Source organism: Rhinoderma darwinii, chromosome 6, assembly GCF_050947455.1.
Source record: "Rhinoderma darwinii isolate aRhiDar2 chromosome 6, aRhiDar2.hap1, whole genome shotgun sequence".
Taxonomy (NCBI): Eukaryota; Metazoa; Chordata; class Amphibia; order Anura; family Rhinodermatidae; genus Rhinoderma; species Rhinoderma darwinii.
Window position 1 is genome coordinate 112,165,945 of NC_134692.1, and position 26,191 is coordinate 112,192,135.

The 26,191-nt window shown below is 41.6% G+C and overlaps 1 protein-coding gene across 2 annotated transcripts in view; it reads left to right on the plus strand.

Moving 5' to 3' along the window:
- Window positions 1-26,191, plus strand: part of PARN (poly(A)-specific ribonuclease) — a 101,816-nt gene that overhangs the window by 6,664 nt on the left and 68,961 nt on the right. For both annotated transcript variants that reach the window (XM_075830124.1, XM_075830125.1), the window contains exons 4-19: window positions 581-648; window positions 728-809; window positions 1,647-1,707; window positions 1,810-1,987; window positions 2,469-2,534; window positions 4,110-4,148; window positions 6,721-6,763; window positions 8,210-8,290; window positions 8,377-8,433; window positions 9,466-9,543; window positions 9,888-9,931; window positions 15,574-15,616; window positions 16,762-16,837; window positions 19,457-19,567; window positions 19,659-19,728; window positions 22,725-22,780. In XM_075830124.1, coding sequence (XP_075686239.1) covers window positions 581-648; window positions 728-809; window positions 1,647-1,707; window positions 1,810-1,987; window positions 2,469-2,534; window positions 4,110-4,148; window positions 6,721-6,763; window positions 8,210-8,290; window positions 8,377-8,433; window positions 9,466-9,543; window positions 9,888-9,931; window positions 15,574-15,616; window positions 16,762-16,837; window positions 19,457-19,567; window positions 19,659-19,728; window positions 22,725-22,780 — 1,153 coding nt within the window. The remainder of the gene's footprint in view (window positions 1-580; window positions 649-727; window positions 810-1,646; window positions 1,708-1,809; window positions 1,988-2,468; window positions 2,535-4,109; window positions 4,149-6,720; window positions 6,764-8,209; window positions 8,291-8,376; window positions 8,434-9,465; window positions 9,544-9,887; window positions 9,932-15,573; window positions 15,617-16,761; window positions 16,838-19,456; window positions 19,568-19,658; window positions 19,729-22,724; window positions 22,781-26,191) is intronic.

A 26,191-nucleotide genomic window follows, 5' to 3' on the forward strand; every position in this document is an offset into this window, starting at 1 on the left:
AGGAATCTGGGTCAGTCGGACGTGATCACGACAAGGTTTTCCACCTCTTAATGTAATCAATAATGTTTTTATTCACTGACTGCAAGCAGATATATTGAGAGGCATTACAACTATATGAGAATGTTGCAGAGCCCTGGACTCTACAGTGATATAGCTTTATGCCGTAAAACTGGAAGACTATTCTAATGGAGTTCTCTGCATATGCCATGCTGTTTAGAGGAACTCTGCGGGCAAAACGTCTACATTGTGTTATGCCTAGTAAGGACATGAGGGGCGGTAGCATGGCACAGCCATCTCCGTCCATACACTTGGCATAAGGCCTCATATACATGGCATCTCAGGGACTCCATGTGCTGCAGCTTGTTGGTGATACTGTTCCCTAGAAGCAAAGCTTCAGAAGTCACCGCAGAGATTACAGAAGGGCGCGATGTTCTTCTGCTGGTTCCCTATTATGGCTCCGCACAGCGCGGGTATGAGGCCTTACACAGTGTCTCGGTTTTGCCTGGACTGTTCTGTGTATTCTCCGGTTTACAACTTAACAACTGACTTTTTTTTTTTGCCCCCTCTCCCAATTTTGTAGCACTCTATGGAGTTTCTGCTGTTTCAGTTCGGTCTGTGCACGTTTACGTATGACAGCACGAAAGCCAAGTATGTTGTTTTTTTGCTTTGATTCTCTCCTCTTCCCGCATTTTCATTCGTGCTGACTGTATTTGTCTTCTTCTTACAGGTACATCATAAAATCCTTTAATTTTTATATCTTCCCAAGGCCGTTCAACAGAAATTCGCCAGACAAGAAGTTTGTTTGTCAGGTATATTCTATGTCTATGCAGGGCCGGCCTTAGGTTTATCTCCGTTCGCCAGGTTTCCGCTTTTCTTGAACGGAAACAAAAGTGCACTCCGCAGAACTTTTGTTTTCGTTCAAAAAAGCGGAAACCTAGCGAACGGAAAGCAACTGAAACAAAAGAATTTCCATGAAAAACAATGGTAATTCTAAGGCCTCATGCACACGACCGTAGTGTTTTTCTGGTCCGCAAATTCCAGGACCGTGTTCCGTGACATGTCCTCCGCAGTTCATCCGTATGTAATCCGCAAAATGCGGATAAAAAAAAAAAATCCTAGGTAAAACAGGATGACGACAGAACTCATTCCCGGTCGTCGCCTAGCAACACTTCCGCAAACTGCGGTTGACACATGGAGGTGTATCCGCATTTTTCGCGGGCCCATTGTCTTCTATGGGCATGTCCGCATCGAATTTGCGGGCCGTAATAAGACATGTCTTGAGTTTGCGGACATGCGGGGACCCGTGAAAACACGGATAGTGTGTATGGGCCCATAGAAATGAATGGGTCTGCAATTCTCCCGTGGATTTTCGGGGGAATTGCGGATGCAAAAACACGTTCGTGTGCATGGGGCCTAACAGAACCGTTGCTTTCCGTTTAATGATTCGATCCGCTCTTCCTCGGACATGAGAGGTAAACGTATACGAACGCTAGTGTGAACTTACTCTAAGACACTATTTATAGATGTACTCCAATATAGTAATTAAACTATATTTCTTCACCGTGTACTAACGAAGATCTGCTAGTATGAACCGGAACAGTGGCAGCAATGTATTGTCTTTATTTTGCAATGTTTTTGTCTTCCAGAGTTCAAGCATAGACTTTCTAGCTAACCAAGGATTTGATTTTAACAAAGTTTTTCGTTATGGTGAGTTTTCCTTGAGAACTTCTGAAAAAGACTTAACAAAAACCTTGTATTGCCGGTGGTGATGGTGTGTATTATTTTTATTTTTTTTCTTCCCCCGCCTAGGTATTCCATATTTAAACCAAGAGGAGGAAAGACAGCTCAGAGATCAGCAGGAAGATAAGCGTTACCACACAAATGGTGCAAGCACAACCTGTTACATGTACATTTCACCCGATGCACCCAGGGCTCCAGTCGTTCCTGTAATTCCTGATGATCAGCAAGATTTTATTGATAAAGTTGTGTAAGTGTAACATAAAGGGTCACGATTGTGTCCTGTGTCATAGTTTGTTTTTTAAATTATAATTTTTTTTTTTTTTTTTAACGTTCGCTTCCTTTTCTGCAGGTTATGTTGATTTCTATTAAAATTATAGGAGGGAAAGCTAGCTACTTCCTGCCTTCTTGTGCCAGTGTTGAACTTTTTTTTTTTTTATGTCTGGTAACCATGTCGGTTCTAAATTAATAAATGTCTGGGACACTTGCCTTCTATTTTACCTACATTTTATTTTCAGACGTTGCACATACGTCCCTTCCCTAATTTATATTTAAACAAAAAGAACACAAACTAAGTACTTAATGTCTTGCCTGGAAGCCGTGCGTGAATGTCCTACCAGTTACCAGCTATTGCGATTAGGAGTGGGCACCTCTGCAGTCTTTGCTTGCCTGTATGGGTTATGGTGAATCTTTGCACATCTGAAGCATCACTTTTTTTTCTTTTCTTCCAGAGGATCTGTTGATGAATTTTTAAAAGATGAAGAGCAGAAAACTCTACAACTGGAGCCTTGTACTGGGTTTGTGTATTCAGTTTTCAGATTTATTTATTTTTATTTTTTTTTTGTAGACCTTTCAGAGTCCAAGATGTTTTTAGGATCTAAAGCCCTTAACCCGTTAACGTTCCATGACCTAATATTAGGTCACGCTGACTAGAGCGTTCGCTCTAATAGTGGGTCATGGGGAAAACCGCCCTTCTTCCCCCCCTCTCCCGGCACTTTTATGCGCAGTTGTCACAGCTTCAGCGGGGACTGATTGCGGTGTCCACGCCGATTTAAGACCTTAGAAGCCGCGTTCAATAGCGATCGTGGCTTCTTGGGGGTTAAACGACCATCGACGTCCCACTACGTGATAGCAGGCGGCGATGGAGGCCTACCAATGGCCTCCGGCTATGCCATCTACAGAAGCCTAGTGGGTCCTGACTAAGTCAGGACCCACTATGCTTGCTGTCAGCGAGTAGCTGACAGCTCTAATACACTGCACTACGCAGTGTATTAGAATTGTGATCTGGGCCTCCTGCCCTCAAGTCCCTTAGTGGGACAAAGTAAAAATAAGTTCTATAAAAGTTTTAAAGTAATAAAAGTAGAAATCCCACTTTTCCCTTAGCAGTCCCTTTTTATTAAAAATACAAATAAAATAAACTATACATAATTGGTATCGCTGCGTCCGTGACAACCGGAACTACAAAAGTTAGTTATTTATCCCGCACGGTGAACGCCATAAAATAATAAGACATACCAGAATCACAATTTTTTTTTCGGTCACTTCACCTTCCAAAAAAATGGAATAAAAAGAGATCCCATGTACCTAAAAATAGTTCTGATCGCAACTACAGTTCTTTACACAAAAAAGAAGTCCTCACTCGGCTTTCTTGATGAAAAAGTTATGGCTCTTAGAATATGGCAACACCAAAAGTAAATGTTTGGTTTTTTTGTAAAAATAATTTTATCGTGCAAAATACACATACCCCTGAGGAAGACCCACAGCGAAACGCGCGTTTGGGTCTCTGTGGTAGAGCGAACATTGGTTCATAGAATGTTTTTGCTGCTATGGGTAAGGCGGTCCTCTAAGCGATATTTGCATGCACTGACACTTTCTCTTGTTCCCCCTCCCACTTGTCGATAATGCTTACAGGGATTAGAGGTAATCTGTACGGAACCCCTTTTTGGGTCTGAAATAGATCTTGCAGTCATCTAGTACAGCCTTTCTATTTTGACATGTTATCCAGCAACTTCCATGTCTCGCTCCATAAACTTTACTAGAGTCTTGTCTTTACATGTTTTTTAATACATTGTTTGTCGTATTTGTGTAATAATATTGTCATATTCTTATATACTTTTGGCTACATGCTCTAGTTCTTTTGTGTATGGTTTATATAGTCATGGAGCTGCCTGCAGGGTAAATCATGGGGGGATGTTGGTATTCTAAACATTACCCAGCCCTTAACATAACTGCTTTTGGAGTTTATATATTGATTTAATATTGTTTCACTTACCGTATTTTTCCTCTCTGCGTTACTTTTTTATCTGTGTGCCTGTTCAATGTATAATAAATATCATACTACAGTTTTCTGAAACTTATTCCTCTCGTTCTAGGTATCAGAGGAAGCTAATCTACCAGACAATGAACTGGAAGTAAGTGGGTGTACCATTTGTTTTCTACATGGGTCTGTTTGTATGCATAATTGGTCATCTATTTCCAGAAGCCATTGAATTTAATTTTTGTACATTGGTTTTGTTCTATCACATCTGAGAGTAACCTCTCCTGTCCTGTCATGTTAAAGGTGGTTTTCCGGTACGTCATGGAGCAGGAGGTGAAGTTTGGAGCGGGCTCACGCGCTGAGCCCGCTCCATACGCTGTAGTTATCAGCTGTGTATCACAGCTGACACTCTGCTCTAACGGCCAGGAACAGCGATCGCACTGTTCATGGCGGTTTAGTTAAATGCTGCTGTCAATAACGACCGTGGCATCTAACGATCGCTGGTTCAAGTGCCCTTAGGGAACTAATAAAAAGTGTGCAAAAAATAATAAAATTTAATATATTTTTCAGGAGTATAACAAAAATGTTAAATTAAATTAAGTTTTCCCATTTTTCCCCAAGCGCAATGTAAAAAACAAAATTGGTATCGCCACGTCTATAAAAGTCCAAACTATTACAATATAACCATTATTTAACTCGCATGGTGAACGGTGAAAATGTTTGGTGTTTTTTTGGTCTTTTTTGATAAAACCGAATCGTTTGGTGTTTTTGCTTTTTTTTTTTGGTCCCCTTCGTTCTAAAAAAAAATAAAAAATAAAAATGTAATAAGTGGACAAAAAATAAGCGCTCACGCCGCTCAATCGACCAAAAAATAAAAAAAGTTATGGCTCTCCGAACGTGGTGAAACAGAATAGTTGTTTTTTGTGTTTTTTTTTTTTACATTTTTTTTCTTTGTAAAAGTAGTAAGATATAACACCTAAATCGTATTGAGCTGCACAATAAAGTTTAACCCCTTAAGGTCCGAGCCATTTTTTGATTTTCATTTTTCACCTCCCGCATTCCAAGAGTCATAGCGTCTTTTATTTTTCCGTCAATAGAGCAGTGTAAGGGCTTATATTTTGCGGGAGGAGTTGTAGTTTCTATTGGTAGCATTTAAAGTGCCATATAATGTACTCTAAAACTGAAAAAAAATTATTTGCGGGCTAAAATTGGGAAAAACTGCGATTACTCCATTATTTTTTGGGTTCCGTTTTTACATCTTTCACCGTGTGGTAAAAACAACTTAACTTTATTCTGTGGCTCAATACGATTACGGTGATAACAAATTTATATAAACTTTTTTTATATTTTACTACTTTAAAAAAACAAACTTTTTGTTAAAAAAAATAATCGTTTTGTTTTACCACATTCTGAGAGCTGTAACTTTTTTTTATTTTTCCGTTCATTGAGCGGTGTGAGGGCTTAATTTTTGCGAGACTAGCTCTAGTTTTTATTGGCACCATTTGTTGGTACATATGACTTTTTGATCACTTTTTATTAAAATTTTTTGGGGAGCTAAGGTGACCAAAAAACTGAGATTTTGGCTGTTTACAAGTTTTATTTTTTCCAGCCTTCACCGTGCGCGTTAAATAACTCTATATTGTAATAGTTCCGACTTTTACGGACGCAGCGATGCCAATTTTGTTTACTTGTTTTATTTTTTACATTACTTTAGAGGAAAAATGTGAAAAGGGTTTTTTTTTGAAGTTTTTATTTTTAATTTTTTTGCACTACTAAAAACTATCACTACTTTTTACACATTTTATTAGTCCCCCTAGGGGACTTGAACCACCGATTGTTAGGTCGTCGTTTTTACAGGCATTTGTTAAACGCTGCCACAGGCATGGCTTAACAGAGGCAGAGTTAAGGCAGCCCTGGGGGCCTTCATTAGGCTGCCATGACAGCCATCGTCACACCTGGATCTCGTTGCGGAGGGGGGCGATGACCTGTCCAAGGGGGGTGCCCCCCTCTTTTCAACGCCTCAGATGCTGCGGTCGCGATTGACGGCAGCATTTGAGGTGTTAAACATCCAGGAACAGCGCGATCGCTGCTCCTGGCAGTTAGTCCTGAGTGTCTGCTGTAAAACGCAGCCGACGCCCGCAGCATACGGAGAGCTCTCAGCGCGTGAGCGCGCTCCAATTATCACCCCCCGCACCAGGACGTACTGGTGCGCTAAGGGGTTAAGTTGACATTTTTACCGCACCGTGAAAGGCGTAAAAATAAAACACAAAAAACAGTGAAGGAATTATTATTTTTTTTTTTAAATTCAACCGCTACAAAGAATTTTTTTCAGTTTTCAAGCACGTTATATGGTACTTTAAATGGTGCCAATAGAAACTACAACCCCTCCCGCAAAAAATAAGCCTTTACACCTCTCTATTGACGGAAAAATATAACCGTTATGGCTCTTGGAAGGTGGGGAGTGAAACTGAAGCGTAAAATGTCTCTGTTAAGGGGTTAAAAATCGATCCATTTGAGCTTTGTGTCTAAAAAAAAAAATCACAATTTTCAATTGATCAGTGTGTTCTGATGTGTGTAATGACGTGTCAGGTGACTACGGGGTTAATCACTGCGGCGGTGATCATTATGCACGTCAATTGTCCTCTGTAGTTAGTCTTGTAGTTTATGATGTGTCTGCCCTCACTCTCTCTAGTTATTTGTGCAAACACTTGTTTTCTTCTCCTTAGGTTTCCACGAGGCACCCATGTGGAAACTGTAGAATCTCCAAATGTAAGTTGTTTTTTTTTTTTTCCTTCCAATACTGGATTTGGGGATCGCTTCCCACATAGCTTGGCATTCTTGCTCTTTAGGAATGCCTGCCAATAACCCCTGTGGAGGTTGTAATGAAGGCTATTTTGGTTATAATCGGGTTTCCTCGTTTTGTTTAAAGTTTAGCTAAACGTTGGACGAACTTCTGACGTGTCATATTGACGTGTTGGAAGTTTGGATTGGTGGGGGGTCCGACCAGGGAGACCCCCACCGATCGCTAGAACAAAGCAGCTGAAGCGCTCGTGTGAGCGTTCAGCCGCTTCGTGTCTGTTTGGCTTTTTTCCAGAAAGCCGATGTATCGGAGTACAAGCTCATAGACTTTCTATTGAGCCCGTACACTTATTTCCGGAAAAAGCCGAACAGACACGAAGAGACTGAGCGCTCATACGAGCGCTTCAGCTGCTTCGTTCTAGTGATTGGTGGGGGTCTCCGTGCTCGGACCCCCACCAATCCAAACTTCTGACATGTCGCTATGACGTGTCAGAAGTTTGCCAAACGTTTAGCTACACTTGAACTAAAAAACGCAGACGCAATAATCACCATCTGATCTGTAAACTACATTCTACTTTTGGGGACCGGTGCAGCATTTGGTCTATTCCAAAACTCTTTAGGTATGTTCACAAGTAGCGGAAATACTGCATTTCTTTCCGTATTTGCAGGATTCAGCAGCAAATCTCCTCTATGTGCTATGGAAACTCTCTTGCGGCTCAGCTTTGAAATGTTAATTTTTCCCCAATTTTTCACCCCGGATATCACTCCTTTTAATGAAATGGGTGAAATCTGCAACAAAATTTGCATTACCTTTTTCTCATTGGTGGTTTAGTAGTCTGTATTTTATAAACCTTCTACCCTTGCTGTCATAAAAATCACCATACACTGACTCCCTGGTGAGCTGGTGATTGGCTGCTGTTTATAAACACAAGTAACCTGAGCAGGGATAGAGCAGCAGCCTGAACCAATCATGAGTGATGTCTGGAACTCCCTGTGGCCACTGTAGCTGAGCTGTAGTCACATATCACAGCCCTGTCCCAATGTAGCTGAGCTCAAATAGCTATAATTTAGTATTTTTTTTTTGTTACTCCATGGTGGTTTATTGATAGGATATGGATGTCCCAACAATTGATCAATGGAAAAGTGCAGTGGAAACATTTGTTATGAATACAGTTTTGGAAAAAGGTTTAATAAGAGTAAGGAACGAACGGGGAAAAATAAAGGCAACGTTAGAAGGAATCAGGAGCTTACGTGCCCCCCCCCCCTCCGCCTTTTTGTTTTTTCACATTCAAGAGGGTTGATGGGGGAGGAATAGAATACAAAATGTTAGGTATTTTACTACTTTGTGTCATGAAACGAAAAAAATCTAAGCAGATATTAACAAAACTTTTTGATTCATATATCTACGTCTTCCAGAATGAAAGGCACATGGTTATCACTAAAGTAGATGAAGATGAGCGGAAGACGAAAGAGCTTCAGAAGAAGGCCAAAGAACAGGTACAGCGGGATTGTTCCCTACAGTTCGATGTTTTCGCTGTGCTTGGTGATGCCATTACAGTTTTTTTGCTTTTCTCTTGCTGCAGGAAGACCTGAATGATGCCGTGGGGTTTTCTAGAGTTATTCACGTAATTTCGTCCTCTGTAAGTACTATAAATGTGCAGCTGTTAAATATATTAACCATTTTATACTTAGAAATGCATTTATAAGAGCTAGTGCTAATGAAAGCAATGGCGTTCCCAGCAACATCTACCAGATATGGGTAAACAGGGGGCCCACTGACCGTCACCAAAGGTGCCACATACAGCTGGAGCCACCAATAAGTCTACATCTGTAATGTTAGTCATGAGTAGGATTTCTTTACTCAGACTGGCCATGTATTCCCTCTTGACTTATTTATAGCTAATCATTAAAGCGTTTTATAATAAAATGTTGGAATCAATTTTTGCCATTTTACATAAGGCCATAACCGGAACAACCAGAAATGGTAAACCGGGAAAGTATCAGATGTTTTAAAAAAGAGGGCGGTGGGTATTGTGTGTGTAAATATAGAGTATACATATCTATTCTGTACTCCTATGTGTGGTGCCCAGCATTACCTACAACCTAATTTTCACAAGTGTCACTCATACCCCCCTCACCCACATGTGCACCAATTTTTCAAGAACCCATTTGACCTACCGGTTTCATTCGACAACCCATTTTTGAAAAGTCTGAATCCAACCATGTTTGAGAATTTTTCCAATGCCATTGCTGGTACTGAACTGTGTTGTTCTGGGTACCCAAAGTACCCATGTTATAGGGGCAGTCAAATGATGAGCCTGTATGAGGTGCAGAAGCTTTAATTCCTTCAAAGTCTAAAATTTGTCTCGCACGTGCTCAGTATAGCACCAACCATGATGGCATCCATATCTATTCATTGCGTCTGGTTTACTTGACATCCCATTGGTACAGTAGGAAGTTGGCTAGAAAGCAAAATCATGTGAAAAATGTGTACTATCCTTCTACATACTTCTATACTATACGAGTATACATAAGTCTACATAATATACTTCTATACTATGCAAGTTATACTGTATACAGTCAAACACTTATGTTCTGAAATAATTCCTTGTGCTGTCTATTTTGGTTGAGTTAGTAATTGGCATATCTCATGTGTTTGTCTTTTCTTGCAGGGTAAACTCGTGGTTGGACACAACATGATGTTGGACGTCATGCACACCATACATCAGTTTTACTGCCAGTTACCGGATGTAAGCGTTTCATCCCTGTAGAATATTTGTCGTGCCTTCTCTCATGTATATTAACCTTGGGGGGACCACAGGACTGCTAATGATACAGAGGTGGCAAGTCGATCTTTGTGAGATAAGTGTCACTTTTTTTTTTTTTTTTTTTATCTGCAGCGACGTTGAGCGTTTACTTTACTTCTTTACCTGCAGTTAGAAGACAATTGCAGGACCTTCCAGTAGCAAAACCTGCGCCCTCCAGTCCGCTGCTGGCTGGGTCACCCACAGAAAAGGCTTTTTAAAATAGTGGTCTGCGTAATGTTTTATTTTCTCCTGTATATTGAATATCTCGTGTTTTTCTATTTATTTAGGACATGGAAGAGTTTAAACGATTGACAAACTGTGTTTTCCCAAGGTAATATTTACTTTCAGAATAATTTAGACAAAGTAAATCCCTTTTTTTTTTTTTTTGTTTCCTATCATGTACTGCTTAATTTTTGTGACTGGAGCACTGTAGAGAACATGCTGGCTACCTACAGCCACCACTAGAGGGACCTTACGACATACTGTTATACATTGACCTCCAACAATAGGACGGTACGCAATAATACTCTTAAAGAGGCTCTGTCACCAGATTTTGCAACCTCTATCTCCTATTGAATCAGATCGGCGCTGCATTGTAGATTACAGTAACGTTTTTATTTTTAAAAAAACGAGCATTTTTGGACAAGTTATGACCATTTTTGTATTTATGCAAATGAGGCTTGCAAAAGTACAACTGGGCGTGTTGAAAAGTAAAAGTACAACTGGGCGTTTTTACTTCCTTTACTAGCTGGGCGTTCTGACGAGAAGTATCATCCACTTCTCTTCATAACGCCCAGCTTCTGGCAGTGCAGACACAGCGTGTTCTCGAGAGATCACGCTGTGTCGTCACTCACAGGTCCTGCATCGTGTCGGCCACATCGGCACCAGAGGCTACAGTTGATTTTGCAGCAGCATCGGCGTTTGCAGGTAAGTCAATGTAGCTACTTACCTGCAAACGCTGATGCTGCTGCAGAATCAACTGTAGCCTCTGGTGCCGATGTGTCCTCGCTCGTCCAACACGATGCAGGACCTGGGGCAGGAAGTGAGTGACGTCACAGCGTGATCTCTCGAGAACACGCTGTGTGTCTGCACTGCCAGAAGCTGGGCGTTGTGAAGAGAAGTGGATGATACTTCTCTTCAGAACGCCCAGCTAGTAAAAGTATTAAAAACGCCCCGATGTACGCACATAATACACGCCCAGTTGTAATTTTACTTTTAAACACGCCCAGTTGTACTTTAGCAAGCCTCATTTGCATAAATACAAAAATGGTCATAACTTGGCCAAAAATGCTCGTTTTTTAAAAATAAAAATGTTACTGTAATCTACATTGCAGCGCCTATCTGCTGCAATAGCAGATAGGGGTTGCAAAATCTGGTGACAGAGCCTCTTTAAAGGAACATTGTCACCCCAAAAAATTTTTAATATCTGTTAGTGTTTTATTAAAAACGTTTGGATTAATTTGTGTTACTTTTTTTTATTTTTACACTTTTTCTTCCCTATGGGGGCTGCCATTTTTTTTTCCATTTCTGTATGTGTCGATTAACGACACATACAGACATGGAATACGGCAGCTACAGTCCCATAGGGAATGCGAACGGGGCCCGTTCCATCCACTATGGTGTACGCCGTCTGTGTGGGAACGGCGCATGCGCCGCTCCCACACAGTCCAATTTGAAATGCGCGCCGTCCGGACAGTAAGATTACTACTTCCGGTCGCGGCTTCCGGACTTGTGCACATGGAGCAGCGGCAGCAGACGGAGCGGACGGACCGGAGGGAGCGGCGGCGACTGGAGCAGGTAAGTGATTTCTATGTATGTAAGTGTTTTACTGTGTGTTTACTAGTGTATGTAAACCTACTACACTGTGTGTTAGCTCAAAAAATGGCGACACACAGTGTAGGAGGTTAGACCGTTCAATCCCCTCGTTTCTCCCGGCACTAGCCAGGATAAAGGAGGGGGGGATTCTGAGAGCTCACTAGAGCGAGGGATTTTTGCCCAATTTTGCAGCATAAAGCAATGTGGTGGCTTTACCACATGCAATGCTGCAATTTTGGGAATTGCTCCATCTAGTGACCAGCAATGGAAATATTATAAATTAGAATCCAATTTAATCCAATTTATAATATTTCCTGACTCGTGAAAATAATAAAAAAAATTAGAACAATGTTTAATCACCCACACACTAATTGTTTAACTAAAAAAAAAAATACATTTTTTGCTAACACATTCCCTTTAAGCTTCCCCAAGCAGTGACAGCAGGTAGCCAGCATGTTATCTTTTTAAAGTGTGCCTCTTTTAGGTGATTGTTTTTTGTTTTTTTTTCAGAATAGGCTTTCGTACATGAGGAATTACACACTTTCTGCCTATTATATAACTTGTTTTCTTCATTATTTAGCGTTTTATCTAATTCTCGGTTTTCTGTGAGCTAGTGGGTGGAGCCTAACTACTATCATTTCTTCTATATACTGCACATATAGAATAGGAGAATGCTGCTCTTCTATCTATAATATACTAGTCCTTCTCAATAAATTAGAATATCATCAAAAAGTTAATTTATTTCAGTAATTCAATGCATAAAGTGAAACTCCTATATTCTATAGATTCATTACACACAGTGATCTATTTCCAGCATGTTTTTTTTTTTTTTTAATGTTGATGATTATGGGTAACAGTTAATGAAAGCTCAAAATTTAGTGTCTCAGAAAATGAAAATATTATAGAAACCCGATTTCCAAAATTATTTTTATTACTGAAATATTGGCCTACTGAAAAGTATGTACAGTATATGCACTCAATACTTGGTAGGGGCTCCTTTTACATGAATTACTGCATCAATGCGGCGTGGCATGGAGGCGATCAGCCTGTGGCATTGCTGAGGTATTATGGAAGCTCAGGTTGCTTTGATAGCGGCCTTCAGCTCGTCTGCATTGTTGGGTCTGGTGTTTCTAATCTTCCTCTTGACAATACCTCATAGATTCCCTATAGGGTTTAGGTCAGGCGAGTTTGCTGGCCAATCAAGCACAGTGATACTGTGGTTATTAAACCAGGTATTGGTACTTTTGGCAGTGTGGGCAGGTGCCAAGTCCTGCTGGAAAATGAAATCTTCATCTCCATAAAGCTGGTCAGCAGAGGGAAGCATGAAGTGCTCGAAAATTTCCTGGTAGACGCTGCGCTGACTCTGGACTTGATATAACACTTTGGACCACTGCGCAACAGTGTTGGTCCACTGTGTTATATCAAATCCAGAGTCAACGCAGCCGTCTACCAGGAAACATGCTGCCCTCTGCTGACCAGCTTTATGGAGATGCTGATTTTATTTTCCAGCAGGACTTGCCACCTGCCCACACTGCCAAAAGTACCAATACCTGGTTTAATAACCACCATATCACTGTGCATGATAGGCCAGCAAACTCGCCTGACCTAAACCCCATAGGGAATTTATGGGGTATTGTCAAGGGGAAGATTAGAAACACCAGACCCAACAATGCAGACGAGCTGAAGGCCGCTATCGTAGCAACCTGGGCTTCCATAACACCTCAGCAGTACCACAGGCTGATCGCCCCCATGCCACGCCGCATTGATGTAGTAATTCATGCAAAAGGAGCCCGACCAAGTATTGAGGGCAGATACTGGACATACTTTTCAGTAGGCCAACATTTTGATATTAAACATCATTTTTTAAATTGGGCTTATTTAATATTCTAATTTTCTGAGAAACGAACGGTTAGCCATAATCAACATTAAAATAAAAAAATGCTGGAAATAGATTACTCTGTGTGTAATAAATCTATATAATATGAGTGTCACTTTTTGAATTGAATTACTGAAAAAAATTTAACTTTTTGATATTCTAATTGAGAAGGACTAGTATATAGAAGTAGCAGCAACGTGGATATCATACAGCAATAATGAGCAGTGTAGCTGATAATCCAGCACTGGGGTAAAATAACCCTTACTAGAAGCTGCAGCAGCTTCTAGTGTGTCTCTTCCCTGGCTCCCTCTCCCCTAAGGGCATGCCCCCACGTGGCGGATTTCCTCCGCAACTGTCCGCATCAATGCCGCACAGAATCTGCGTTGCAGATTCTGCTGCGGATCTGCCCAAAATGTGCAGTAAATTGATGCGGACTAGCTGCTGCGGACTGCGGTAAAAGTACTTCCCTTCTCCCTATCAGTGCAGGATAGAGAGAAGGGACAGCACTTTCCCTTGTGAAAGTCAAAGAAATTCATACTTACCGGACGTTGTCTTGGTGACGCGTCCCTCCTTCGGCATCCAGCCCGACCTCCCTGGATGACGCGGCAGTCCATGTGACCGCTGCAGCCTGTTGTTGGCCTGTGATTGGCTGCAGCCGTCACTTAGACTGAAACGTCATCCTGGGAGGCCGGACTGGAGACAGAAGCAGGGAGTTCTCGGTAAGTATGAACTTCAATTTTTTTTACAGGTAGCTGTATATTGGGATCGGTAGTCACTGTCCAGGGTGCAGAAACAGTTACTGCCGATCGCTTAACTCTTTCAGCACCCTGGACAGTGACTATGTACTGACGTCTCCTAGCAACGCTCCCGTCATTACGGGAGCCCCATTGACTTCCTCAGTCTGGCTGTAGACCTAGAAATACATAGGTCCAGCCAGAATGAAGAAATGTCATGTCAAAAAAGCAAGACGCATCCGCAGCACACATAACATGTGCATGACAGCTGCGGACTTCATTGCGGAAATTAGAATCTCCATTGAAGTCAATGGAGAAATTCCGCCATGAGTCCGCAACCAGTCCGCCACAGACAGAGCATGCTGCGGACACCAAATTCCGCTCCGCAGCCTATGCTCCGCAGCGGAATTTTACGCATCGTCTAAACGAACACTGCTAAATTAAAGTGGAAGTCAATGGAGAAACTGCTCCGCTGCGGATTAACGCTGCGGAGTGTCCGCAGCGGAATTTAAGTGAAATTCCGCCACGTGTGAACCCAGCCTAAATAGACTTCTATTGACTGCATTTAACCGAATTCCTCAGTGAGCTGGAGGGAGTAGAAGTGGCTCATAAGTGGCGAAAAAGTCATTTTTCTCTAAGATGTATTACAAAGTTTCTTATATTTGTTTGTTTGTACTATTGATTTATGCAAAATTGGTTGCAACCGTGACCATTTAATTCGATCTATGAAGAGGATTTGGGTGTTTGTGTCAGAAACTGCATTTCGATCCCTATAAAGATATATTTAGAAGTTAATTAGCGCAGACCTTTACTTTTAAGTCTTTTGATAACATAGAACCCGTGCTCGTCTCATAATGACGTATTTTACGGTTTTAATTATCCTGTTTTTTGAGAACGGAGGTAAAATTTGGTGTTGGTAACAGCTGGAGTTAAAGGGGTAGTCCCATTGCAACAAATTATAACTTACTCAGGGATAGGTGATAACTGCAAGATCGGTGAGGGTCTGACCACTGGGATCTGTGCCAATCGCCAGAAAAGGGGTCTCGTGCATCCTATTTTTCTCCCCACGGCCGCACGACGCTCGGCAGTTTTAGTCAGTGCTATAAACATTCAATGGAGCTATAGGGTGCATGCTGAACTGTTGCACCATTACGTGTTCCTGGCTGCTGTCTTGCGGCTGCTGGGACTGGGACCCCTGTTCTGGCAGTTATCATCTATCCAGTGAATAGGTGATGATTTGTTGTAACCGGAATACCGCTTTAATTTACCTGTACACTATGTTTGCAATGACATTTTAGGACCTTATGGGTTTGCTTGTTATGTTGGACGTTCTGCTTTACGCCTTGTCTCACGCCATAAAGTGAAGTCAAAAAATTAATTCCATGTTTCCCTACTGCTCTGTAACCTGCTGCCCACAGGTAAGATAGCGCGTTCAATGTGACAGACCCGCTTTACCGTTTTTAAAAAAAATATTTGCACATTGTGCCTTTTCTTAATAAACGCTATGTATTTCTAGTGTCTTTTTTTTTTTTTTCTTCTGCTTTTCAGAGTGCTGGACACTAAGCTTATGGCATCGACACAACCCTTTAAGGTAGGATTGTGATTCCGTCTCTTACATCTTATTTTTTGGTCCTAGTGAAGCTCAATAACACTCGATATGAGAACCGGTAGTTCTATGGCCTGATCATTTAGTGTCCAAGTTTGTGACTCGATTTAAAACTTGCTAAACGTGCACCTGCCCTTACGGTTTCGTTTAAGGATGAGCACATTTATAGCTCTATGTCCGCAGCTCTTGTGTAGCTTGTCCAATGTGCTGCATGCGTAGAAATCTGTACACCGCTCTTCCTTGTGTGTCTCTTTCTGGTTAATGTCCGAGGCAAACTTACTGAAAATGTATCTTCAATAAGTAAGTGTTCTGCCTCTAAAACCCCTCTTAAGGTCTGCACAATAATTCTACACATCCCTGTCTAGAGATTAAGGCCATAATGCCACCGGATTTTAACGTACAGTTACAGTCCCAAGCCCCGGCCCAACCGCAGGTCTATGATCGGAATCTATGATGCTGTTCGTTTGGGTTATGAGACCCCCGGTTAGGCCAGGACTTGTGGTTAAAATGTGGCTGCACTGCGGCTGTCTGAATGAGGCCTTAAAATGTGACTGCTGTTCTGGGGCCACTATTTTTGGTGTTCAGATGTTGCTTACGTCCATAACCTAATCTCTGCCCTCCACTTTACTCGCCTATCTATAGCAGATGACTTGCAAAGTGTAGAAGATTTTTTTTAATTCTAGCCCTTGAATTATGCTTTTGGACATTAACCTCATTCTTGCCCATAAAAAAATGATTTCTCCACCTCAAAATTGTTTCATGTTAGAACAGAGTTTTCTAAATCTTCTGACTGCAATGTTATTGAAGGGCTTGTGGCTTTCTTTATGTGAGTACATAGTAATACTGACAGTCTCTCTTAATGTAGCAGACAAGACTAACAATCTCATGTTTAATAATATTGCATTAATTACCTGGTCAGAGAAAAAGAAAGACATTTCTATTTGTAGACTGATATGGTACAAAACTCTTATTTTCTGAACATATATATATAATTTTTTTTTTTTTTTTTTAGTTTTAGTAGCTTTATGTATATTTTCTCCCCACATGGTGGCAGCATTTTTTACCGAAGTTTGTCCACAACACAATGTACATCTGGTATTCATTGTTCTGTCTCCATTCTATCCTCCTAGTCCATTATTTCACACACCGTCCTTGCTGAACTGGAGAAGCGGTTACAAATGGCTCCTTTCAAACCTCCTAAAGTTGGTAAGAAATCAAGAACCAATTGGCTTCTGTCAACTCTCTAATAAAATCTAACTGGCTTTTGTAAAATAAACAGCATTTTAATAACAAAGTTCAGGAAGGCTTTAGAAAATCATTAAGGATATTTATTGGGTCTCCGTGCCGTTTTCTTAGAGGAAAGGATGTTCACTATTTTAGTATTATGTTGCTGCATAAAGCATTTTGTTGGCCATTTACTAATAATGTGATTGTTTATATATCACTTTCAGAGTTTATGGGCATAATTCATAAACTTATTCGCACAATTTTGTATTTAAACTATTATTCCTCCCAAAATGTTAAACGTAATCTTGCAGCTTTGTGCTACAGGGAAGACAAAACCCCTAACAGATGTGCAATGCTGCTACCACGCCACAGCCAAGCATTGTCTTGCTACCCTGTATGTATGGGATGGGATTTTTATTTCTCAACATTTATTCAAAATTTTCAGTGAGGACAAACCATACACCAAACAGTGTAAGAAGCTTAAATTTAAGTGCTTGACCCCCCTTTATGCAATAGGTATATGTTCATGTTTACTAAGGTAAATAAGAGAGGAGCAAAGAAAATGAAGGAATAGAAAGAGGGGAAGTGAGAAGCCAACTGCTTCCGGGCTCCGTACATAGCATTATGTGCCATATCATCTGGTGCTCGCAGGCCAACGGAGCAGCTTCTCGGTGTGGGGTCCGGGTGTCTGATCGGCATCAATGATGTACTGATGACCTATTCGGTGGATAGGTCATCAGTTGTCAGAAGGTTGACAACCCCTTTAAGCTCCCATTCCAGTCCCCAAGCAACTGATGTAAGTATTGAAACTATAAGGGTATGTGCACACGATAGCAGGCATTTACGTGTGAAAAGACAGACTGTTTTCAGGAGAAAACAGCTGCGTCGTTTCAGATGTAAAAGCTCCTCCTCGCATTATGCGAGGCGTCTTTGACTCTCGTAAATCTTGAGCTGCTCTTCATTGACTTCAATGAAGAACGGCTCAAATTACATTGCAAAGAAGTGTCCTGCACTTCTTTGCCGAGGCAGTCATTTTACGCGGCGTCGTTTGACAGCTGTCAAACGACGACACGTAAATGACAGGCCGTCTGCACAGTACGTCGGCAAACCCATTCAAATGAATGGGCAGATGTTTTCCGACTTATTGTAGCCGTATTTTCAGACGTAAAACGAGGCATAATACGCCTCGTTTACGTCTGAAAATAGGTCGTGTGAACCCAGCCTCAATGTAGAAAGGCCATCAATACCTCATCGGTTCGATTCTCAGAACCCCCCAACTGATCAGCTGTTTTTAAGGCTGCGGCGCTCATGCGAATTCTGCTTCTCCCTCATTTCAAACTGCTGGTACTGTGAAGCGCTGACACCCTAGTAGTGGCGGTTCACAGTATTACAGCCTTCTCCTATTCATTTGAATGAGGGATGGCTGTAGTACTGAGCTGTTGCTACAAGTGTGTCAGCAATTCACAATACGAGCAGTAAAGCGAATGAAGTGAAAGCCGCGCCGTCTGAGCACCACGGCCCTTTCAAAATTGATTGGCGGGAATCTCGAGAGTCGGACCCCCACCGATCAGATGTTGGCCTATCCTAAAGTATAGCCCATCAATTTCTCAGGACTGGGAAACCACTTTAGTAGCAAAATAGTAAGCATTAGGCCTCGCTGAGTGGTGGATGCAGACGGATCGATTTGTTACCACTTTGTCTATTCAGGTGATTTTGAGCTCTGTCAGAAATTGTGTGATATTAAGAAAATGATCAGTGCACGATGTTCTAACTTAAAGGCCTCTTTCACACAGCAGTGTTTTTCATCAGTATTTGTAAGCCAATGCCAGGAGTGGAACCTACATAGAAAAAAGTATAATGGAAAGATCTGTGCCTCTTCCCTGGTTTGAACCCACTCCTGGTTTTTGCTTAAAACTACGAAACAAAATACTGACACAAATGCTGCTGTAGAAGTGGCCATAAAACGGATGACAAAAGCTGGAGATTCACTTCAATATCAACTACACCTCCATCAAACTTTTTGTATGTCATAGAGACATATCAAAAGCTTAGATCTGTGGTGGTCCGGGTGCTGAGAACCCCACCAGCGCTGGAACGAAGTGCTTTGTTCCTTCGGCTGCGATTAGCGCTCATCGTCAAGCTGAAGACTACTTAAATAAAACGTCTGGGAGAGCCGTCCTTCAACTTGATATGGAGCGCCAAGCACAGCTGAAGGTGCAGGGCGCGCAGCTGAGCGCTTCTGCACCTTTGTTTCAGCAATGGTGGGGGTCTAAGCACTCCAACCCCCACCGATCCAAACTTGATATATCATGGCGAAATATTAAAAACGTTTGAAAGTGTAGTTACTCTTTAAAGTTTCTGTCCACAAGCTTTAGACCAGATTCTCCCCCTACTACTATATTAATAATAATAATAAAAAAATATTATTATTTAATATTGTGGTGGTGCAAATTCTAGCTTGTCAGTGCAGGCAGTGGTGCCAAGTGTCTTTTTAATCTTGTCCGAAGAGCCAAGTGCCAATGCTATGCCAATCACGGACTAATGATATGGTGAATTATAGAATAAATGTATATAGTCCAACTTTTGTGCCTTCCTTAGAGAGTGCTGAAGATTTTCCAGGTTATGATACTGGCAAAGGACAACTGCATGAAGCTGGATATGATGCTTACATCACAGGACTGTGCTTCATTTCAATGGCGCACTACCTAGGTAATTAGCTGAACTTTTACTGGCCCCGGTACGGTGTTTGTACATGGTGCTAGATTCTTTATCTATGTTATTATTATTTTTCTGCTACTAGGTTCATTTTTGAGTCCACCACAAACGCATGTTACGGTTCAGTCTGATCTAATCACTCCATTCTTTAACAAGTAAGTCCCTTACCATAATCACAAGATGAATTCATAAAGTATGGTAACTGTATTTATGCAAAGTTTAGATATTATCCAGGAATAAAAAAAAGTGTCTCGTATGTAGTTAATAAGCAATCTCTTTTAAAGACTATGTAAAACTTTGAAAGTGTGTTTGACATTTTTATTTAGTCGGCGTTTGGCCCAACTTTCAATATTTTTTTATTTTTTTTTACTTTTTGTGTTACAGCTGTTTTGTTTACTGTATACAGAGCAGCTGTATAGTTTGCTGAATCCTCTACCAGTCAGGTCTGCGGGACTGACTGGTTCAGCGAGAGCGTGTCATGCCGGTCTCTGACACGCACGATCCACCTGTTATTCATCACATCTAAGTTCATGACATAGATGTAATAGATTGTAGGTGGATCCTGTGTGTCAGAGACCAAGCGGGAAGTGGATCTAAAAAGGAAGGAAAGGTATAAAGAAAAGACAGATGCAGCTCCTTTTTATGTGTCATCTTCTGTTTTTGGCTCAAAAAAACGGAGCCAGAAACTGCATCCTGGCCTAATATTGATATTGTTGTCCCTCATCCTTTCAGTGACTGCTACAGCTGTTAGAGACCGCAGAACGTAAAGGCTTATTAATTGGGAAACGCTCATTCTAAATAAAAAAAATAAAAAAATGACTTTTTGTAGGCCCCGTGTACACGACCATGCAGTATTTATGGTCCGTAAAAAACACTGCACGGCCCGCGATGTGTTATCCGCATTTACGGCCCGGGCACACACCCGTAAATATACGAGCAGGTGTCCGTGACCGATAGAAATGAATGTCCGTGTTTTATCCGCAATTACATAGCCTGATTGTGGATAAAAAATACGGTAGTGTGCATGGGGCTTAAGTCTCTTACCAGTGGAATATAACTTGCTCCACATTCTAAGTTGCAGTGGTCTCCATTAGCAAGGAGTTATTATTTTGGTACACTGTATAGATAATGTGCGCACTGGAGTGGGTTAATTTAGAACATTAATTAAAAAAATAAAAATAAATCCCCAATGAATAGACCTTGTTTCCCGTGGTGTTGTGTGCAGGTTTAGAGGCTGATCTGACCAGGAGGTGCCTTGGGTATATGGTTTTCAGAAGTCCCTTAGCTGCACGTTTATTTGCTGTTCGTGAGGTGGAGGGGAACATGCAGAAGCAGAGAGGTGCATTTGTATGGTGATACATTTCCCCTCCTGCTGTGCAGCAGAGTGCTGAAATGATTATGGGGGCCACTATTTGAGTTATGCGTGAAATAAATGTTTTCGCGTTCATAGGATGTCTTTGGCTCGGAGGAGTTGGTTTAACTGCTTCCTTGTAAATTAGTGCAGCCGACCTGAGCGAGTCCGTATAGGAGCCCCATGCAAGTCTGATACAATGGGTTAGTGTAAGACCTGTTGCTCTTGGACCCTGTCCGTGTTTATTAGATAGCTACCCAGCCCATAAAGACAGCGTGACTTTGATTCTGTCCACTTGAAATAACACTGGGCAGGAAGAGATCCGAAACTTGGACATTTGTAAAGATTTTTTTGGTTAAATACCAAAGTATTGATTTATTTTAAGTAGGAAACTGTGCAAATGTTGATCTCAAACAATGTTTTTATTTTTCTTGAAAACCGCAGTGTAAATGTTCTTCAGGATTACAGTATTAGATATGGTTGAGGTGACCCTGTACCTTCCTCTTAGGTTTGCTGCCCATCTCTTACTCTCCAGTCACATGTATGGCTTTTACCGCTCGCTCCAGTGTGCGCCATCTCAATGAATAGTATTCCTGTGGGTGCAGTAGTATACATGGGTTTTTCTTAGTAAGCCTTGTATAATGAAATATTAGGCAACCAATTTAACTAGGTTAGCGGCATTACCTGGATCTTAAATCAATTCTGTCCAGGATTATATATATTTTTTCCCGTTTTACAGAAGCCGCATCACTCGTCCATGTCTGAGTGACTATACCATATACAGCCCAATGTAGCACTATTCCATTGGGAAATATTGCAGCTCCTTTGCTCTAATTAAAAAAAATAAATACATTTCAGGCCCCCTTATTGAGGCTCAATTGTCTTTTTAGACTAATTTTGCATACGTTGGAAAATTTCCATTGCGTACATGGTCTTAAATTTGTGGCAATTTCCACTTGTATTACATGTTTTTTGCTGCAATACGTTAAACTGAGTATGTGACGGATGCCTAGCAGTGACATCCGTCACCCATAGGCTGTAATCGAGTCCATTAAACGGCTATGTCATGGAAAAGCCCATGATGTTACCTGTAAAATGGATGTCTGTGACAAATACCATATGTTAGAGTCCGTCACCCATAGGCTAATGTGTTGTCTAACGGATATTTTTATTTATTTTTTTACAGGCTTCTACAGGATGGAATAGTGTAGTCTACTACGTTGTTCCATGCTTCATTTTTTACAGTATGCTAACTTTTATACTGGCCAGACAGAGGCCAGAAGGACACTCTTGGCCGCTATCTGACTATCAGACCTTTTATGGTCATGTTTACGTCAGAAGTTTTCACAATGTACACGCTAAACGGAGGATAAAAAGGTAGTGTGAACTCAGCCCTAACCTATTACGTTGGTAATTTCTAACTAATCTACTGTTAGGCCCCAGGCACACGAACGTGCTTTTGCGGCCGCAATTCCCCCGAAAATCCACCGGAGAATTTCGGCCCCATTAATTCCTATGGAGCCATGCACACGACCATGTATGGCCCCAGAGCCCAAACCGCAGAAAGAACGGGCAAGCCTTATTACGGCCGTGTTCTGCGGTCCGTGCTCATTGAAAATAATGGCCGCGGCCATGTGCACAGCCCGCGATTTGCGGGCGGCTCACGGCTGTCACTCCGTGGCCGGCCGGCCGACCCAGAAATCACGGCCGTGCATGAGGCTACGGTCGTGTGCATGAGGCCTTAATGTAAAAAGAAACAACTGAAAAAGTCCTCCAATTATTTTTTCTTCTTTCTTTTAGGCTGTTTTTGATGAGAATTACAGACATTCCATACCTGAATCTCGACGGTCCAGACTGTAAGTAATTTTCTGAGGACGTCTTCTGGCTTTGTGTTCCATGTACACACTAATTATTAGCTATGCATTATTTATCAGAAGCAGTTTATGAAAAGCTGCCAGTTGTTATATTTGGCCAATTGACCTGCAAACCTGCACAGATAGATGGGGAGGATCAGTAACTGCCGCATAACTAAATATTTGACAATCTGTGTAAGTATAGCAAAATCCGGATGTTTAGCCGGTCCCGTATAGCAGTGTTCGAGTAGCTGAACAGATTTTTCAGGTTTTTGAGAACTTGGGGCAGATTAGCAGGGGGCTTGTCTGCCCCAACTCTGGACTGCAAGACGTGGTGGGAAATAGTGACAAGTAGCAGCTAGTGAGGGAACCGCGCCTTGGCGTTCTTTCTGAAAAATTTCTGCAGGAGACGACAAGCAGAATGGATGACGATATCTGAACATCAATATAATATAATACCTCGGGGCTCATTGTATTTAGTTTCTAGTGTTCATTGCTCTGACTGGAGATTGCTGGGGTGAATGCTTGAAACGTCATTTGAAGATTAAGTTACAACTATTTACAGTAACTTCAAGATGGGAAAAGTTTTTACTATAGTGACTGCTATAAGATCTCGTGTCAGGTGATGTGCGCTTTGGCTTTCCTTGTGTTCGATGTCCTAGTTTTCCAATGATGAGGGGAATTATTAGCTTCATCAAAATCAGTGGTCTCCAACCCGCGACTCTCCTGCTGTGGCAAAGCTACAACGCCCAACATTCCCAGTCAGATGCAGGCATGCTGGGAGTTGTAGTTCCACAGCAGCTTTATTTTAAATTTTGATAATACAACCGTTATCCACAAAAATTCTCAACAACTTATAGGCAATGTACAAGGCAGCAGCTACTATATTTCAACGTTCGACTGCAAAAGGATTAGTCATACAGAAGAATATCACATTTGTACCGTCGCCAACATGACCTAACCTGAGAGAATACACATTGAATCACCATTCATCAACTTGCTCCTACATCCCAAACTACTCCCCCAATCAGCAGAAACCTAATTAGACTGCAGTTTCTATAGTTTCCAACCACTTGGTCCAGATATTTTTAAACTTATTTGGACACTTTCTGCTGAGATAGTCTCTGATACAGAGGTACATACTTATTAATCAGCTGCAACTATTGTATTAGACTTGGGCACACCGTGGCTTTCCAGGACGTGATCATAACCTTTCTAGCGCAAAATAGGCGAAATCTGCAAAATTTTTTTCTTCATAAAATCCCTCTACAACTTCGTTTATAATGCCCCAGAGGCCTGTCTGTGGGGTGACGCGTTCAGGGAATTCAAAGTGGATATACATAAACTCTAATAACTCTGACCAAAAGGGCAATGTTCACCCACCATGAAGAAATGTGCCGACATCTAAAGCCGCTATCTGAGGTAGAAGCTCCCATTCTCTGTAATCTGACCGGTGTGTAATCTATCCAGTGCAGGAAGCGTGAATGTATGAGGAAATCTCTAGCACCAATAACAGTCGAAAAAGAGAGCGCCACTTCCCTCCACTCCTCTTCCCCCAGATCAGGAATATCTATTCTCCACCTTGCCAGGCCCTATATAAGGGCCCATGACCACAGGACAATAACAGCGCATAAGTCAGTGTGAGAACTTTAGGGAGGTTCGGAGCATTGAGGTCTTCCAGTCTAGAAAACCCCAGCAGAGGTTGCATGAAGCCAAATTGGGCTGCAATTGTTAACGCTCAACAACAGCAATATCAACAGTCAAACAGGGTGCCTAGGGAATCTGACCCATCTACATCAGAGAGTGAAACAACAGACTCTGAAAGAGTGGGCTCTTTCTTTGGTGCTAGTGGTGGGAGACAAAAATTTAGGGGAGGAGCCAGAGGTAGGAATAGAGGCCGTGCCAGAGCTTCTTCCAATAGTGGCAATAATAATAATTTTTTAGCCAACAATCCCCCCATTTCCCGCTACATGCTGAGGGGACAAAAGGATTAGTGAAGGGAAAAGGTACGGATAGGCTACAAATTATAAACCTATCTGAATACAATCTGAGCGTATCTGAGACTGTTACTAGAAAAGGGGCTTTCATTTGTCCCCACAGTGAAGTTCGACTCATTTACCTGGATAAAAGACCTTAATTTGTTTGCTCGCAAGCTAAAATGGATTAAATTCTTCAAACACCATAACAAGAAAAAATGCATGGAAATGGGTTTGGAAGAATCGGATATGGAAGGCCTTGAGTCCCTAGAGGGGTTACTAGAGGAATCTGGTAGAACCCCAGGTTTAGGCCCATTTACCAATCTTAAGATGAAGAGTAGGAAGCTGCCACCAATAGGAGACTTTACCAATGTGGATTTATTTGTAGACATGGTGGGAGACGAGATTAAAAAGCTTAGTCAGGATATGAGGGGCATAGACAACAATCTGTCTTGGTCCGAACGATCAGCTCTGACCACTCTGGAGAAAAAACAAAACATTGTTCTGAAAGCATCCGACAAGGGTGGGAACATCGTGGTTATGAGCAGAGAGGACTATAAGAAAATGTGTGAGGACATTTTACTCAATCCTGACTGTTACACCATTTTAAAAGACAATCCCACAGCACTGTTCAAAAAGGAGCTCCTGGGCATTTTAAGTGATGCAAAAAGCAGATCCTTGATCAGTGCTAGTGAGTTTGGTTTTTTGTTCCCTCAGTTTCCCATCATGGCATGTTTTTATAGCCTGCCCAAAATCCACAAAGGGTATCCCCCCTTACGTGGCAGACCTATTGTTTCAGGCATTAACAACTTAACCCAGAACGTGAGTACATATGTAGATCAGGTGTTGCGTCCGTTTGTATTGGGTCTTACATCATATGTACGTGACACCATGGATGTTCTGAAACAAATTGAAGGTATTACTTTGGAACACAACACATTGTTGGCTAGCCTGGATGTTGAGGCGTTGTACTCGTCCATTCCACACAAACTAGGGTGTGAGGTGGTTGAATACTTCCTTAGATCTAGGGGCACTCAGTTTGTGGCCCATAACCAGTTTGTCTTGCAGCTACTACACTTTGTTCTGGAAAAAAATATATTTATCTTTGAAGACAAGATTTATCACCAGCAATGTGGCACAGCAATGGGGAGTCCTACTGCTCCCACCTATGCAAATTTATTTCTTGGCTGGTGGGAGGAGACAATTGTCTTTGGGGATAAATTTGCCAAATGGACTTCGTCAATTGGATTATGGATTAGATATATTGATGACGTGCTGCTGTTTTGGAACTCAACAGCTGAGGAGTTCAATAGTTTTGTAGCAGCCCTCAACACCAATGATATAGGGCTAAGGTTCACGTGCGAGATTAGTGATCAAGAATTGTCCTTTCTAGATCTAAAAATTATAAAAACAATGGAAGGCACAATTCGCACCAAAG